Source organism: Procambarus clarkii, chromosome 20 (assembly GCF_040958095.1).
Source record: "Procambarus clarkii isolate CNS0578487 chromosome 20, FALCON_Pclarkii_2.0, whole genome shotgun sequence".
Classification (NCBI taxonomy): Eukaryota; Metazoa; Arthropoda; class Malacostraca; order Decapoda; family Cambaridae; genus Procambarus; species Procambarus clarkii.
Window position 1 is genome coordinate 32,286,701 of NC_091169.1, and position 19,635 is coordinate 32,306,335.

General features: G+C 47.2%; 1 protein-coding gene and 1 pseudogene across 1 annotated transcript in view; both read left to right on the forward strand.

Annotated features, from left to right (window-relative positions):
* The window catches only part of LOC138366802 (uncharacterized protein PF3D7_1120000-like), a 67,253-nt gene extending 64,132 nt beyond the window's left edge, over positions 1-3,121 (forward strand). Inside the window, exon 3 of the mRNA XM_069328086.1 lies at positions 2,682-3,121. Within this exon, the coding sequence (XP_069184187.1) occupies positions 2,682-3,121 (440 nt within the window). The remainder of the gene's footprint in view (positions 1-2,681) is intronic.
* A 7,938-nt stretch (positions 3,122-11,059) lies between these two features.
* Positions 11,060-16,318, forward strand: LOC138366803 (trichohyalin-like; annotated as a pseudogene).
* Positions 16,319-19,635: the final 3,317 nt, after the last annotated feature.

The window sequence follows — 19,635 nt, forward strand, 5'->3', positions numbered from 1 at the left end:
TTAAAGATCCCTCGTCCTGAAGATGGCTACATTAACCTGACTTCTTATGATCTTACCCAGGACCAACGAGACCTCTTAAATCTTGGTCTAAATTGTCAATTCATATCTAAACCAAAGATGCATCAAAAACGCCTTGAAGTCGAAATGCTTCTGGACGACATCCATAAGCTAGAAGACAACAAAAAAGTCATCACCACTGACACACTTCAGGCTAAACTACTAACAGAAGCGGGGAAAAAACGAGGAACATATTCATCTACAATCTTAACCCCACGACTCAAAGAAGCAGCAAAACAACTAAAAAATCTGAAAGACGTAACAATAACAAAAGCCGACAAGACAGCAGCATATGTATTGATTCCTACCCAAGAATACTTGAACAAAATTAGCGACATCCTTAGTGATGACACCAAATTTAAACGAATCACGAGGAACCCTGTGGAAAACCTTAAAAGCAAAGTAAACAAAACAATTACTGCAATCAACGCAGAGAAAGGTAGTGTGCATTTCACTAAACTCCAAGGCGACTATGGCTTAGGATATGCCTATGGCAATGTTAAGACACACAAACTAGGTAACCCACTACGTCCAATAATCAGCCAAATACCAACTCCAACCTATCACCTGGCAAAAAGACTTAACGAACTCCTAACTTCATACACTCCAAGCAACTATAGTCTACAATCATCAGCAGATTTCCTAGACTTAATCAAATCTACTCAGCCTGATGGAATCATTGCTTCCCTGGACGCCGAATCCCTATTTACCAACGTCCCAGTCGACACCACCATAGGAATGATACTGGACAGAGTATACAGAGACGAGAGCACCCCCAAATTAGACATACCTGAGCCACACTTGAAGAGTCTTCTCGAGGCATGTACAAAGGAAGCCCCTTTCATTAGTCCACAAGGAGACATGTATCTACAAATAGACAGAGTAGCAATGGGCTTTCCCTTAGGAGTTTTATTTGCTAATTTTTATATGGGAACCATTGAAGACAGAGTCTTCAGTAGCAGACAAAAACCAACTGTATATTGCCGTTATGCAGCTGACATATTCGTCATAGTAAAAGACTTAGATGAACTAGTTGATCTAAAAAGCTATCTAGAGAGAGAGAGTCAGTACTCCGATTTACACATGAAAATAATGAAAATAACAGTCTGCCATTCTTGGATGTACTAATAACAAAAACTGGAACCTCTTTAAGCACCAACGTATATACTAAGCCCACCAACATAGGATTATGCCTGAACGGTAGAAGTGAGTGCCTCCAAAGATACAAAGCCAGTGTTCTCAGTGCTTATATTCGTCGAGCACTTACCCACTGCTCCGGATGGAGCAACGTGAGTAGAGAGTTTGAAAGAGTAACTCAGGTATTGGTGAACAACGGATATAGCAACGCGGAAATAAACGCTGCTATAAGAAGACACTTGGACCGATGGTATAATCCTAAACCTAGAACAGAAACCACAATACCTCAAATAAAATTATATTACAAATCAACCATGCACAGCGAACATATAAAAGAGGAAAGAATAATAAAAGAAATAATCTGTAAAGGAGTAAAAAGCATTACTCCTAACCAAAACATAAACCTGATCATATTCAACAAAACCAAGACGACTTCCGAACTCCTTATCAAAAACAGCCCGAAGCCGACGGAGAACCCTCTACAGCAGCCTAGCGTTGTATACATGTACACTTGCCCCCACGAAGGATGTAACCTTCAATCTAAGTACATAGGTATGACGTCGACCAAGCTGACGACGCGTTTCATGTCATCTTCAATCCGGTGCCCCCAGAAATCACACGAGACAAGCCCATGACATCACCCTAACAAGAGAAATGTTGAACAAAAATACCTGTATAATAGACAAAACCCAAGATGCAAGAAGATTACAAATTCTTTAAGGAATTCACATAAGAATAGAGCAACCTATCATGAACACCCAAATCACAGAACTATTTACTCTACCCACCATGAGAGTAAGGACAAGACCAGAACATAACGATGCCAACACAGTAGACACTGTTCAACATAACAGGTCAATTACACCTGATTAATCTTTGTATGTAGATAGCAGCTGCCTCGTATGGGCCCTATAGGCCTTCCGCAGTTACCTTTATTTTTTATGTTCTTATGTGCTTCATCCCCCCATTTATCCCTTATGTATCCCCCATGTTTTTACCTTTATTGTCTTATCACCTGACCCAGTGCGGGTATAAATCAACCAGTTCTGAAAATTCTTTTCACTTGAGAATGAACTATGGAGGTTCGAAACGTTGTGCAAATTGTATAAATAAGTGTAATACATTCTATAGTAATTCACTTTTTTCTTCACCTTGAAATTACGAAAATGAGTTTTAGAGAACTCCTCTTTCAGCTAAGCCCTGATTCTAAGAAAACAGTTAGAGGGATAAAAGCCCTAAATCAGAAGATAGTAAATACAGAATATGCGGTCATATTCAATGAGACATGTTTAAAAGAAAACCTGCTGCCAGTATACACCAATATATATATATATATATATATATATATATATATATATATATATATATATATATATATATATATATATATATATATATATATATATATATATATATATATGTATATATATATATATATATATATATAATATATATAATATATAGCTTAATTTTTGATGTGTTGGCAGGTGTGAAGGAGAGGGAGAACGCCACACGCCGCATCCTGGACACTCTGGACCAGCTGGAGTGCATCAACAAGGCTCACCAATCTGACAATCACAAGCTGAAGGAGGAAAACACTCACCTAATTACAGCGATTCATTTGCTCGAGGAGGAGGACAACAGGAAGAGTAAGAACGAAGTGCAGCTTGCTAAGGAGGTGATTGTCCTATTAAAGTCTCAGATCCGTCAAGTGGAGGAGGACTCAAGGCTCGTCAAGGAGGAGATTCGTCAAGTGGAGGAGTACTCTAGGCTTGCCAAGGAAGAAAACAGGAAGACTAAGAACGATGTTAACTTATCAGAGGAGGCGAATCGTCGTCTAATGGCTGACATTCGTCAAGTGGAGGAGGACTCGAGGCTGGTCAAGGAGGAGATCCGACTAGTGGAGGAGGACTCGAGGCTTGTCTAGGAGGAGATCCGACAAGTGGAGGAGGACTCGAGACTGGTCAAGACTAGGAACCGACAGCTAGAGCTTGCAGAAACCCAAGCCCAGGAGAGGGTCACGATGGCGTTGACGAGGATTGCTGAGCTAGAACGAGAGACACACCAGCTGCAAGAGATGAATGATAACACAGCAGGAGAGAAAAGACTTGTTGAAGAGCAACTCAGAAATATTCGAGAGGAAAATAATAAGATAACAAAACAGAGTCGCCTGATGGAAGAAGAACACGAGAAGTGCAAGAGCAGTAACAGAGAGCTGTCCACAAGGTAAACTGTGCTCCTTCACTTTTGACCTTCACTCTCCTTCCTGCTTCTTTTGTCTGGGAGTGAGGAGGGTGTGTGTGTGAATGAGGGAGTGAGGTGTGTGTGTGTGAATGAGGGAGTGAGGTGTGTGTGTGAATGTGTGTATGAATGTGTGCATGTATGTATGAAATTGTGTATGAATGTATGTGTTTCAATGTGTGAATGAATGTGTGTGTGCATGCATGTGTGTATGTATGAATGTGTGAATGAATATTGTGTATGAATGCTAGACCATGATAGATACACCGAATAAAAAATACACAATGAGAAAATGTTTGGAACAGAGAGACGAACTAGAGACAGAGAGACGTACAGAGACAGAGAAACGTACAGAGACAGAGAGACGTCCAAAGACAGAAAGACGTACAGAAACAGAGAGACGTACAGAGACAGAGAGACGAACAGAGACAGATAGACGTATAGAGACAGAGAAACGACGTATAGAGACAGAGAGACGTACAGAGACAGAGAGACGAACAGAGACAGACAGACGTATAGAGACAGAGAAACGTACCGAGACAGAGAGACGTCTAGAGACAGAGAGACGTCTAGAGACAAAGAGACGTCTAGAGACAGAGAGACGTCCGAAGACCGAGAGACGTCTGAAGACAGAGAGACGTCTAGAGACAGAGAAACGTCTAGAGACAGAGAGACGTCTAGAGACAGAGAGACGTCTAGAGACAGAGAGACGTACAGAGACAGAGAGACGTACAGAGACAAAGAGACGAACAGAGACAGAGAGACGTACAGAGACAGAGAGACGTACAGAGACAGAGAGACGAACAGAGACAGAGAGACGAACAGAGACAAAAACGTACAGAGACAGAGAGACATACAGAGGCAGAGAGACGTACAGAGACAGAGAGACGAGCAGAGACGTACAGAGCAAGAGAGACGTACAGAGACAAAGAGACGTACAGAGACAGCGAGACGTACAGAGACAGAGAGACGTACAGAGACAGAGAGACGTACCGAGACAGAGAGACGTACAGAGGCAAAGAGACGTACAGAGACAGAGAGACGTACAGAGGCAGAGAGACGTACAGAGACAGAGAGACGTACAGAGAAAGAGAGACGTACAGAGAAAGAGAGACGTACAGAGGCAGAGAGACGTACAGAGACAGAGAGACGAACAGAGACAGAGAGACGTACAGAGACAGAGAGACGAACAGAGACATAAAGACGTACAGAGACAAAGAGACGTGCAGAGACAGAGAGACGTACAGAGACAGAGAGACGTACAGAGACAGAGAGACGTACAGAGAAAGAGAGACGTACAGAGACAGAGAGACGAACAGAGACAAAGAGGTGTACAGGGACAGAGAGACGTCTAGAGTCAGAGAGACGTCAACAGACAGAGAGACGTCTAGAGACAGAGAGACGAACAGAGACAGAGAGACAAACAGAAAACGGAGAGATGTACAGAGACAGAGAAACGTACAGAGACAGAGAGACGAACAGAGACAGAGACGTACAGAGACAGAGAGACGAACAGAGACAGAGAGACGAACAGAGACAGAAAGACGTACAGAGACAGAGAGACGTACAGAGACAGAGAGACGAAAACAGACAGAGACGAAAACAGACAGAGAGACGTACAGAGACAGAGAAACGTACAGAAACAGAGAGACGCACAGAGACAGAGAGACGAACGGAAACAGAGAGACGTACAGAGACAGAGAGACGTATAGAGACAGAGAAACAACGTACAGAGACAGAGAGACGTACAGAGACAGAGAGACGAACAGAGACAGACAGACGTATAGAGACAGAGAAACGTCCGAAGACCGAGAGACGTCTGAAGACAAAGAGATGTCTAGAGACAGAGAGACGTCTAGAGACAGAGAGACGTCTAGAGACAGAGGGACGTCTAGAGACAGAGAGACGTACAGAGACAGAGAGACGTACAGAGACAGAGAGACGAACAGAGACAGAGAGACGAACAGAGACAGAGAGACGTACAGAGACAGAGAGACGTGCAGAGACAGAGAGACGAACAGAGACATAAAAACGTACAGAGACAGAGAGACATACAGAGGCAGAGAGACGTACAGAGACAGAGAGACGAGCAGAGACAGAGAGACGTACAGAGACAGAGAGACGTACAGAGACAGAGAGACGTACAGAAACAAAGAGACGTAGAGACAGAGAGACGTACAGAGACAGAGAGACGTACAGAGACAGAGAGACGTACCGAGACAAAGAGACGTACAGAGGCAGAGAGACGTACAGAGACAGAGAGACGTACAGAGGCAGAGAGACGTAAAGAGACAGAGAGACGTACAGAGAAAGAGAGACGTACAAAGGCAGAGAGACGTACAGAGACAGAGAGACGAACAGAGACATAAAGACAGACAGAGACAAAGAGACGTACAGACACAGACAGACGTGCAGAGACAGAGAGACGTACAGAGACAGAGAGACGTACAGAGACAGAGAGACGGACAGAGACAGAGAGACGAACAGAGACAAAGAGGTGTACAGGGACAGAGAGACATCTAGATACAGAGAGACGTCAACAGACAGAGAGACGTCTAGAGACAGAGAGACGAACAGAGACAGAGAGACAAACAGAGACGGAGAGACGTACAGAGACAGAGAGACGAAAACAGACAGAGAGACGAAAACAGACAGAGAGACGTACAGAGACAGAGAAACGTACAGAGACAGAGACACGAACAGAGACAGGGAGATGTACAGAGAGAGAGAGAAACGTATAGAGACAGAGAGACGAACAGAGACAGAAAGACGTACAGAGACAGAGAGACGTACAGAGACAGAGAGACGAAAACAGACAGAGAGACGAAAACAGACAGAGAGACGTACAGAGACAGAGAAACGTACAGAAACAGAGAGACGCACAGAGACAGAGAGACGAACGGAGACAGAGAGACGTACAGAGACAGAGAGATGTACAGAGACAGAGAGACGTACAGAGACAGAGAGGCGTACAGAGACCGAGAGACGTACAGAGATAGAGAGACGAACAGAGACAGAGAGGTGTACAGGGACAGAGAGACGTCTAGAGACAAAGAGACGTCAACAGACAGAGAGACGTCAACAGACAGAGAGACGTACAGAGACAGAGAGACGTACAGAGACATAGAAACGTACAGAAACAGAGAAACGTACTGAAACAGAGAGACGTACAGAGACAGAGAGACGTACAGAGAGAGAGAGACGTACAGAGACAGAGAGGCGTACAGAGACAGAGAGACGTACAGAGACAGAGAGACGTACAGAAAAAGAGAGACGAACAGAGACAGAGAGACGTACAGAGACAGAGAGACGAACAGAGACATAAAGACGTACAGAGACAAAGAGACGTACAGAGACAGAGAGACGTAAAGAGACAGAGAGACGTACAGAGACAGAGAGACGTACAGAGAAAGAGAGACGTACAGAGACAGAGAGACGAACAGAGACAAAGAGGTGTACAGGGACAGAGAGACGTCTAGAGTCAGAGAGACGTCAACAGACAGAGAGACGTCTAGAGACAGAGAGACGAACAGAGACAGAGAGACAAACAGAAAACGGAGAGATGTACAGAGACAGAGAAACGTACAGAGACAGAGAGACGAACAGAGACAGAGACGTACAGAGACAGAGAGACGAACAGAGACAGAGAGACGAACAGAGACAGAAAGACGTACAGAGACAGAGAGACGTACAGAGACAGAGACGAAAACAGACAGAGACGAAAACAGACAGAGAGACGTACAGAGACAGAGAAACGTACAGAAACAGAGAGACGCACAGAGACAGAGAGACGAACGGAAACAGAGAGACGTACAGAGACAGAGAGACGTATAGAGACAGAGAAACAACGTACAGAGACAGAGAGACGTACAGAGACAGAGAGACGAACAGAGACAGACAGACGTATAGAGACAGAGAAACGTCCGAAGACCGAGAGACGTCTGAAGACAGAGAGATGTCTAGAGACAGAGAGACGTCTAGAGACAGAGAGACGTCTAGAGACAGAGGGACGTCTAGAGACAGAGAGACGTACAGAGAAAGAGAGACGTACAGAGACAGAGAGACGAACAGAGACAGAGAGACGAACAGAGACAGAGAGACGTACAGAGACAGAGAGACGTGCAGAGACAGAGAGACGAACAGAGACATAAAAACGTACAGAGACAGAGAGACATACAGAGGCAGAGAGACGTACAGAGACAGAGAGACGAGCAGAGACAGAGAGACGTACAGAGACAGAGAGACGTACAGAGACAGAGAGACGTACAGAGACAAAGAGACGTAGAGACAGAGAGACGTACAGAGACAGAGAGACGTACAGAGACAGAGAGACGTACCGAGACAAAGAGACGTACAGAGGCAGAGAGACGTACAGAGACAGAGAGACGTACAGAGGCAGAGAGACGTAAAGAGACAGAGAGACGTACAGAGAAAGAGAGACGTACAAAGGCAGAGAGACGTACAGAGACAGAGAGACGAACAGAGACATAAAGACAGACAGAGACAAAGAGACGTACAGACACAGACAGACGTGCAGAGACAGAGAGACGTACAGAGACAGAGAGACGTACAGAGACAGAGAGACGGACAGAGACAGAGAGACGAACAGAGACAAAGAGGTGTACAGGGACAGAGAGACATCTAGATACAGAGAGACGTCAACAGACAGAGAGACGTCTAGAGACAGAGAGACGAACAGAGACAGAGAGACAAACAGAGACGGAGAGACGTACAGAGACAGAGAGACGAAAACAGACAGAGAGACGAAAACAGACAGAGAGACGTACAGAGACAGAGAAACGTACAGAGACAGAGACACGAACAGAGACAGGGAGATGTACCGAGAGAGAGAGAAACGTATAGAGACAGAGAGACGAACAGAGACAGAAAGACGTACAGAGACAGAGAGACGTACAGAGACAGAGAGACGAAAACAGACAGAGAGACGAAAACAGACAGAGAGACGTACAGAGACAGAGAAACGTACAGAAACAGAGAGACGCACAGAGACAGAGAGACGAACGGAGACAGAGAGACGTACAGAGACAGAGAGACGTACAGAGACAGAGAGACGTACAGAGACAGAGAGGCGTACAGAGACCGAGAGACGTACAGAGATAGAGAGACGAACAGAGACAGAGAGGTGTACAGGGACAGAGAGACGTCTAGAGACAAAGAGACGTCAACAGACAGAGAGACGTCAACAGACAGAGAGACGTACAGAGACAGAGAGACGTACAGAGACATAGAAACGTACAGAAACAGAGAAACGTACTGAAACAGAGAGACGTACAGAGACAGAGAGCCGTACAGAGAGAGAGAGACGCACAGAGACAGAGAGGCGTACAGAAACAGAGAGACGTACAGAGACAGAGAGACGAACAGAGAAAGAGAGACGTACAGAGGCATAGAGACGTACAGAGACAGAGAGACGAACAGAGACAGAGAGACGTACAGAGACAGAGAGACGAACAGAGACATAAAGACGTACAGAGACAAAGAGACGTACAGAGACAGAGAGACGTACAGAGACAGAGAGACGTACAGAGACAGAGAGACGTACAGAGAAAGAGAGACGTACAGAGACAGAGAGACGAACAGAGACAAAGAGGTGTACAGGGACAGAGAGACATCTAGAGTCAGAGAGACGTCAACAGACAGAGAGACGTCTAGAGACAGAGAAACGAACAGAGACAGAGAGACAAACAGACACGGAGAGATGTACAGAGACAGAGAAACGTACAGAGACAGAGAGACGAACAGAGACAGAGACGGACAGAGACAGAGAGACGAACAGAGACAGAGAGACGAACAGAGACAGACAGACGTACAGAGACAGAGAGACGTACAGAGACAGAGAGACGAAAACAGACAGAGAGACGAAAACAGACAGAGAGACGTACAGAGACAGACATACGTACAGAAACAGAGAGACGCACAGAGACAGAGAGACGAACGGAAACAGAGAGACGTACAGAGACAGAGAGACGTACAGGGACAGAGAGACGTACAGAGACAGAGAAACGTACAGGGACAGAGAGACGTACAGAGTCACAGAGACGTACAGAGACAGAGAGACGTACAGAGACAGAGAGGCGTACAGAGACAGAGAGACCTACAGAGACAGAGAGTCGTACAGAGACAGAGAGACGTACAGAGACAGAGAGACGTACAGAGACAGAGAGGCGTACAGAGACAGAGAGACGTACAGAGACAGAGAGACGTCTAGAGAAAGAGAGACGTCTAGAGACAGAGAGACGTCCGAAGACCGAGAGACGTCTGAAGACAGAGAGGTATCTAGAGACAGAGAGACGTCTAGAGACAGAGAGACGTCTAGAGACAGAGAGACGTCTAGAGACAGAGAGACGTACAGAGACAGAGAGACGTACATAGACAAAGAGACGAACAGAGACAGAGAGACGTACAGAGACAGAGAGACGTACAGAGACAGAGAGACGAACAGAGACAGAGAGACGAACAGAGACAGAGAGACGTACAGAGACAGAGAGACGTGCAGAGACAGAGAGACGAACAGAGACATAAAAACGTACAGAGACAGAGAGACATACAGAGGCAGAGAGACGTACAGAGACAGAGAGACGAGCAGAGACAGAGAGACGTACAGAGACAGAGAGACGTACAGAGACAAAGAGACGTACAGAGACAGCGAGACGTACAGAGACAGAGAGACGTACAGAGACAGAGAGACGTACCGAGACAGAGAGACGTACAGAGGCAAAGAGACGTACAGAGACAGAGAGACGTACAGAGGCAGAGAGACGTACAGAGACAGAGAGACGTACACAGACAGAGAGACGTACAGAGAAAGAGAGACGTACAGAGGCATAGAGACGTACAGAGACAGAGAGACGAACAGAGACAGAGAGACGTACAGAGACAGAGAGACGAACAGAGACATAAAGACGTACAGAGACAAAGAGACGTACAGAGACAGAGAGACGTACAGAGACAGAGAGACGTACAGAGACAGAGAGACTTACAGAGAAAGAGAGACGTACAGAGACAGAGAGACGAACAGAGACAAAGAGGTGTACAGGGACAGAGAGATATCTAGAGTCAGAGAGAGGTCAACAGACAGAGAGACGTCTAGAGACAGAGAAACGAACAGAGACAGAGAGACAAACAGACACGGAGAGATGTACAGAGACAGAGAAACGTACAGAGACAGAGAGACGAACAGAGACAGAGACGTACAGAGACAGAGAGACGAACAGAGACAGAGAGACGAACAGAGACAGACAGACGTACAGAGACAGAGAGACGTACAGAGACAGAGAGACGAAAACAGACAGAGAGACGAAAACAGACAGAGAGACGTACAGAGACAGACAAACGTACAGAAACAGAGAGACGCACAGAGACAGAGAGACGAACGGAAACAGAGAGACGTACAGAGACAGAGAGACGAACAGGGACAGAGAGACGTACAGAGACAGAGAAACGTACAGGGACAGAGAGACGTACAGAGTCACAGAGACGTACAGAGACAGAGAGACGTACAGAGACAGAGAGGCGTACAGAGACAGAGAGACGTACAGAGACAGAGAGTCGTACAGAGACAGAGAGACGTACAGAGACAGAGAGACGTACAGAGACAGAGAGGCGTACAGAGACAGAGAGACGTACAGAGACAGAGAGACGTCTAGAGACAGAGAGACGTCTAGAGACAGAGAGACGTCCGAAGACCGAGAGACGTCTGAATACAGAGAGGTATCTAGAGACAGAGAGACGTCTAGAGACAGAGAGACGTCTAGAGACAGAGAGACGTCTAGAGACAGAGAGACGTACAGAGACAGAGAGACGTACATAGACAAAGAGACGAACAGAGACAGAGAGACGTACAGAGACAGAGACGTACAGAGACAGAGAGACGAACAGAGACAGAGAGACGAACAGAGACAGAGAGACGTACAGAGACAGAGAGACGTGCAGAGACAGAGAGACGAACAGAGACATAAAAACGTACAGAGACAGAGAGACATACAGAGGCAGAGAGACGTACAGAGACAGAGAGACGAGCAGAGACAGAGAGACGTACAGAGAGAGAGAGACGTACAGAGACAAAGAGACGTACAGAGACAGCGAGACGTACAGAGACAGAGAGACGTACAGAGACAGAGAGACGTACCGAGACAGAGAGACGTACAGAGGCAAAGAGACGTACAGAGACAGAGAGACGTACAGAGGCAGAGAGACGTACAGAGACAGAGAGACGTACAGAGACAGAGAGACGTACAGAGAGAGAGAGACGTACAGAGGCATAGAGACGTACAGAGACAGAGAGACGAACAGAGACAGAGAGACGTACAGAGACAGAGAGACGAACAGAGACATAAAGACGTACAGAGACAAAGAGACGTACAGAGACAGAGAGACGTACAGAGAAAGAGAGACGTACAGAGACAGAGAGACGAACAGAGACAAAGAGGTGTACAGGGACAGAGAGACATCTAGAGTCAGAGAGACGTCAACAGACAGAGAGACGTCTAGAGACAGAGAAACGAACAGAGACAGAGAGACAAACAGACACGGAGAGATGTACAGAGACAGAGAAACGTACAGAGACAGAGAGACGAACAGAGACAGAGACGTACAGAGACAGAGAGACTAACAGAGACAGAGAGACGAACAGAGACAGACAGACGTACAGAGACAGAGAGACGTACAGAGACAGAGAGACGAAAACAGACAGAGAGACGAAAACAGACAGAGAGACGTACAGAGACAGACAAACGTACAGAAACAGAGAGACGCACAGAGACAGAGAGACGAACGGAAACAGAGAGACGTACAGAGACAGAGAGACGTATAGAGACAGAGAAACAACGTACAGAGACAGAGAGACGTACAGAGACAGAGAGACGAACAGAGACAGACAGACGTATAGAGACAGTGAAACGTACCGAGACAGAGAGACGTCTAGAGACAGAGAGACGTCTAGAGACAGAGAGACGTCTAGAGACAGAGAGACGTCCGAAGACCGAGAGACGTCTGAAGACAGAGAGATGTCTAGAGACAGAGAGACGTCTAGAGATAGAGAGACGTCTAGAGACAGAGAGACGTACAGAGACAGAGAGACGTACAGAGGCAGAGAGACGTACAGAGACAGAGAGACGTGCAGAGAAAGAGAGACGTACAAAGGCAGAGAGACGTACAGAGACAGAGAGACGAACAGAGACATAAAGACGTACAGAGACAAAGAGACGTACAGACACAGAGAGACGTGCAGAGACAGAGAGACGTACAGAGACAGAGAGACGTACAGAGACAGAGAGACGGACAGAGACAGAGAGACGAACAGAGACAAAGAGGTGTACAGGGACAGAGAGACATCTAGATACAGAGAGACGTCAACAGACAGAGAGACGTCTAGAGACAGAGAGACGAACAGAGACAGAGAGACAAACAGAGACGGAGAGACGTACAGAGACAGAGAGACGAAAACAGACAGAGAGACGAAAACAGACAGAGAGACGTACAGAGACAGAGAGACGTACAGAGACAGAGAGACGGACAGAGACAGAGAGACGAACAGAGACAAAGAGGTGTACAGGGACAGAGAGACATCTAGATACAGAGAGACGTCAACAGACAGAGAGACGTCTAGAGACAGAGAGACGAACAGAGACAGAGAGACAAACAGAGACGGAGAGACGTACAGAGACAGAGAGACGAAAACAGACAGAGAGACGAAAACAGACAGAGAGACGTACAGAGACAGAGAAACGTACAGAGACAGAGACACGAACAGAGACAGGGAGATGTACAGAGAGAGAGAGAAACGTATAGAGACAGAGAGACGAACAGAGACAGAAAGACGTACAGAGACAGAGAGACGTACAGAGACAGAGAGACGAAAACAGACAGAGAGACGAAAACAGACAGAGAGACGTACAGAGACAGAGAAACGTACAGAAACAGAGAGACGCACAGAGACAGAGAGACGAACGGAGACAGAGAGACGTACAGAGACAGAGAGACGTACAGAGACAGAGAGACGTACAGAGACAGAGAGGCGTACAGAGACCGAGAGACGTACAGAGATAGAGAGACGAACAGAGACAGAGAGGTGTACAGGGACAGAGAGACGTCTAGAGACAAAGAGACGTCAACAGACAGAGAGACGTCTAGAGACAGAGAGACGTCTAGAGACAGAGAGACGTCTAGAGACAGAGAGACGTCCGAAGACCGAGAGACGTCTGAAGACAGAGAGATGTCTAGAGACAGAGAGACGTCTAGAGACAGAGAGACGTCTAGAGACAGAGAGACGTACAGAGACAGAGAGACGTACAGAGGCAGAGAGACGTACAGAGACAGAGAGACGTGCAGAGAAAGAGAGACGTACAAAGGCAGAGAGACGTACAGAGACAGAGAGACGAACAGAGACATAAAGACGTACAGAGACAAAGAGACGTACAGACACAGAGAGACGTGCAGAGACAGAGAGACGTACAGAGACAGAGAGACGTACAGAGACAGAGAGACGGACAGAGACAGAGAGACGAACAGAGACAAAGAGGTGTACAGGGACAGAGAGACATCTAGATACAGAGAGACGTCAACAGACAGAGAGACGTCTAGAGACAGAGAGACGAACAGAGACAGAGAGACAAACAGAGACGGAGAGACGTACAGAGACAGAGAGACGAAAACAGACAGAGAGACGAAAACAGACAGAGAGACGTACAGAGACAGAGAGACGTACAGAGACAGAGAGACGGACAGAGACAGAGAGACGAACAGAGACAAAGAGGTGTACAGGGACAGAGAGACATCTAGATACAGAGAGACGTCAACAGACAGAGACGTCTAGAGACAGAGAGACGAACAGAGACAGAGAGACAAACAGAGACGGAGAGACGTACAGAGACAGAGAGACGAAAACAGACAGAGAGACGAAAACAGACAGAGAGACGTACAGAGACAGAGAAACGTACAGAGACAGAGACACGAACAGAGACAGGGAGATGTACAGAGAGAGAGAGAAACGTATAGAGACAGAGAGACGAACAGAGACAGAAAGACGTACAGAGACAGAGAGACGTACAGAGACAGAGAGACGAAAACAGACAGAGAGACGAAAACAGACAGAGAGACGTACAGAGACAGAGAAACGTACAGAAACAGAGAGACGCACAGAGACAGAGAGACGAACGGAGACAGAGAGACGTACAGAGACAGAGAGACGTACAGAGACAGAGAGACGTACAGAGACAGAGAGGCGTACAGAGACCGAGAGACGTACAGAGATAGAGAGACGAACAGAGACAGAGAGGTGTACAGGGACAGAGAGACGTCTAGAGACAAAGAGACGTCAACAGACAGAGAGACGTCTAGAGACAGAGAGACGTCTAGAGACAGAGAGACGTCTAGAGACAGAGAGACGTCCGAAGACCGAGAGACGTCTGAAGACAGAGAGATGTCTAGAGACAGAGAGACGTCTAGAGACAGAGAGACGTCTAGAGACAGAGAGACGTACAGAGACAGAGAGACGTACAGAGGCAGAGAGACGTACAGAGACAGAGACGTGCAGAGAAAGAGAGACGTACAAAGGCAGAGAGACGTACAGAGACAGAGAGACGAACAGAGACATAAAGACGTACAGAGACAAAGAGACGTACAGACACAGAGAGACGTGCAGAGACAGAGAGATGTACAGAGACAGAGAGACGTACAGAGACAGAGAGACGGACAGAGACAGAGAGACGAACAGAGACAAAGAGGTGTACAGGGACAGAGAGACATCTAGATACAGAGAGACGTCAACAGACAGAGAGACGTCTAGAGACAGAGAGACGAACAGAGACAGAGAGACAGAGACGGAGAGACGTACAGAGACAGAGAGACGAAAACAGACAGAGAGACGAAAACAGACAGAGAGACGTACAGAGACAGAGAGACGTACAGAGACAGAGAGACGGACAGAGACAGAGAGACGAACAGAGACAAAGAGGTGTACAGGGACAGAGAGACATCTAGATACAGAGAGACGTCAACAGACAGAGAGACGTCTAGAGACAGAGAGACGAACAGAGACAGAGAGACAAACAGAGACGGAGAGACGTACAGAGACAGAGAGACGAAAACAGACAGAGAGACGAAAACAGACAGAGAGACGTACAGAGACAGAGAAACGTACAGAGACAGAGACACGAACAGAGACAGGGAGATGTACAGAGAGAGAGAGAAACGTATAGAGACAGAGAGACGAACAGAGACAGAAAGACGTACAGAGACAGAGAGACGTACAGAGACAGAGAGACGAAAACAGACAGAGAGACGTACAGAGACAAAGAAACGTACAGAAACAGAGAGACGCACAGAGACAGAGAGACGAACGGAGACAGAGAGACGTACAGAGACAGAGAGACGTACAGAGACAGAGAGACGTACAGAGACAGAAAGGCGTACAGAGACCGAGAGACGTACAGAGATAGAGAGACGAACAGAGACAGAGAGACGTACAGAGACAGAGAGACGTACAGAGACATAGAAACGTACAGAAACAGAGAAACGTACTGAAACAGAGAGACGTACAGAGACAGAGAGACGTACAGAGAGAGAGAGACGTACAGAGACAGAGAGGCGTACAGAGACAGAGAGACGTACAGAGAAAGAGAGACGTACAGAGAAAGAGAGACGTACAGAGGCATAGAGACGTACAGAGACAGAGAGACGAACAGAGACAGAGAGACGTACAGAGACAGAGAGACGAACAGAGACAGAGAGGCGTACAGAGACAGAGAGACGTACAGAGACAGAGAGACGTACAGAGAAAGAGAGACGTACAGAGACAAAGAGACGTACAGAGACAGAGAGACGTACAGAGACAAAGAGACGTACAGAGACAGAGAGACGTACAGAGACAGAGAGACGTACAGAGACAGAGAGACGTACTGAGAAAGAGAGACGTACAGAGACAGAGAGACGAACAGAGACAAAGAGGTGTACAGGGACAGAGAGACATCTAGAGTCAGAGAGACGTCAACAGACAGAGAGACGTCTAGAGACAGAGAAACGAACAGAGACAGAGAGACAAACAGACACGGAGAGATGTACAGAGACAGAGAAACGTACAGAGACAGAGAGACGAACAGAGACAGAGACGGACAGAGACAGAGAGACGAACAGAGACAGAGAGACGAACAGAGACAGACAGACGTACAGAGACAGAGAGACGTACAGAGACAGAGAGACGAAAACAGACAGAGAGACGAAAACAGACAGAGAGACGTACAGAGACAGACAAACGTACAGAAACAGAGAGACGCACAGAGACAGAGAGACGAACGGAAACAGAGAGACGTACAGAGACAGAGAGACGTACAGGGACAGAGAGACGTACAGAGACAGAGAAACGTACAGGGACAGAGAGACGTACAGAGTCACAGAGACGTACAGAGACAGAGAGACGTACAGAGACAGAGAGGCGTACAGAGACAGAGAGACGTACAGAGACAGAGAGTCGTACAGAGACAGAGAGACGTACAGAGACAGAGAGACGTACAGAGACAGAAAGGCGTACAGAGACAGAGAGACGTACAGAGACAGAGAGACGTCTAGAGACAGAGAGACGTCTAGAGACAGAGAGACGTCCGAAGACCGAGAGACGTCTGAAGACAGAGAGGTATCTAGAGACAGAGAGACGTCTAGAGACAGAGAGACGTCTAGAGACAGAGAGACGTCTAGAGACAGAGAGACGTACAGAGACAGAGAGACGTACATAGACAAAGAGACGAACAGAGACAGAGAGACGTACAGAGACAGAGAGACGTACAGAGACAGAGAGACGAACAGAGACAGAGAGACGAACAGAGACAGAGAGACGTACAGAGACAGAGAGACGTGCAGAGACAGAGAGACGAACAGAGACATAAAAACGTACAGAGACAGAGAGACATACAGAGGCAGAGAGACGTACAGAGACAGAGAGACGAGCAGAGACAGAGAGACGTACAGAGACAGAGAGACGTACAGAGACAAAGAGACGTACAGAGACAGCGAGACGTACAGAGACAGAGAGACGTACAGAGACAGAGAGACGTACCGAGACAGAGAGACGTACAGAGGCAAAGAGACGTACAGAGACAGAGAGACGTACAGAGGCAGAGAGACGTACAGAGACAGAGAGACGTACAGAGACAGAGAGACGTACAGAGAAAGAGAGACGTACAGAGGCATAGAGACGTACAGAGACAGAGAGACGAACAGAGACAGAGAGACGTACAGAGACAGAGAGACGAACAGAGACATAAAGACGTACAGAGACAAAGAGACGTACAGAGACAGAGAGACGTACAGAGACAGAGAGACGTACAGAGACAGAGAGACGTACAGAGAAAGAGAGACGTACAGAGACAGAGAGACGAACAGAGACAAAGAGGTGTACAGGGACAGAGAGACATCTAGAGTCAGAGAGACGTCAACAGACAGAGAGACGTCTAGAGACAGAGAAACGAACAGAGACAGAGAGACAAACAGACACGGAGAGATGTACAGAGACAGAGAAACGTACAGAGACAGAGAGACGAACAGAGACAGACAGACGTACAGCGACAGAGAGACGTACAGAGACAGAGAGACGAAAACAGACAGAGAGACGAAAACAGACAGAGAGACGTACAGAGACAGACAAACGTACAGAAACAGAGAGACGCACAGAGACAGAGAGACGAACGGAAACAGACAGACGTACAGAGACAGAGAGACGTACAGGGACAGAGAGACGTACAGAGACAGAGAAACGTACAGGGACAGAGAGACGTACAGAGTCACAGAGACGTACAGAGACAGAGAGACGTACAGAGACAGAGAGGCGTACAGAGACAGAGAGACGTACAGAGACAGAGAGTCGTACAGAGACAGAGAGACGTACAGAGACAGAGAGACGTACAGAGACAGAGAGGCGTACAGAGACAGAGAGACGTACAGAGACAGAGAGACGTCTAGAGACAGAGAGACGTCTAGAGACAGAGAGACGTCCGAAGACCCAGAGACGTCTGAATACAGAGAGGTATCTAGAGACAGAGAGACGTCTAGAGACAGAGAGACGTCTAGAGACAGAGAGACGTCTAGAGACAGAGAGACGTACAGAGACAGAGAGACGTACATAGACAAAGAGACGAACAGAGACAGAGAGACGTACAGAGACAGAGAGACGTACAGAGACAGAGAGACGAACAGAGACAGAGAGACGAACAGAGACAGAGAGACGTACAGAGACAGAGAGACGTGCAGAGACAGAGAGACGAACAGAGACATAAAAACGTACAGAGACAGAGAGACATACAGAGGCAGAGAGACGTACAGAGACAGAGAGACGAGCAGAGACAGAGAGACGTACAGAGACAGAGAGACGTACAGAGACAAAGAGACGTACAGAGACAGCGAGACGTACAGAGACAGAGAGACGTACAGAGACAGAGAGACGTACCGAGACAGAGAGACGTACAGAGGCAAAGAGACGTACAGAGACAGAGAGACGTACAGAGGCAGAGAGACGTACAGAGACAGAGAGACGTACAGAGACAGAGAGACGGACAGAGACAGAGAGACGTACAGAGACAGAGAGACGAACAGAGACATAAAGACGTACAGAGACAGAGAGACGAACAGAGACAAAGAGGTGTACAGGGACAGAGAGACATCTAGCGTCAGAGAGACGTCAACAGACAGAGAGACGTCTAGAGACAGAGAAACGAACAGAGACAGAGAGACAAACAGACACGGAGAGATGTACAGAGACAGAGAAACGTACAGAGACAGAGAGACGAACAGAGACAGAGACGAACAGAGACAGAGAGACTAACAGAGACAGAGAGACGAACAGAGACAGACAGACGTACAGAGACAGAGAGACGTACAGAGACAGAGAGACGAAAACAGACAGAGAGACGAAAACAGACAGAGAGACGTACAGAGACAGACAAACGTACAGAAACAGAGAGACGCACAGAGACAGAGAGACGAACGGAAACAGAGAGACGTACAGAGACAGAGAGACGTATAGAGACAGAGAAACAACGTACAGAGACAGAGAGACGTACAGAGACAGAGAGACGAACAGAGACAGACAGACGTATAGAGACAGAGAAACGTACCGAGACAGAGAGACGTCTAGAGACAGAGAGACGTCAAGAGACAGAGAGACGTCTAGAGACAGAGAGACGTCTAGAGACA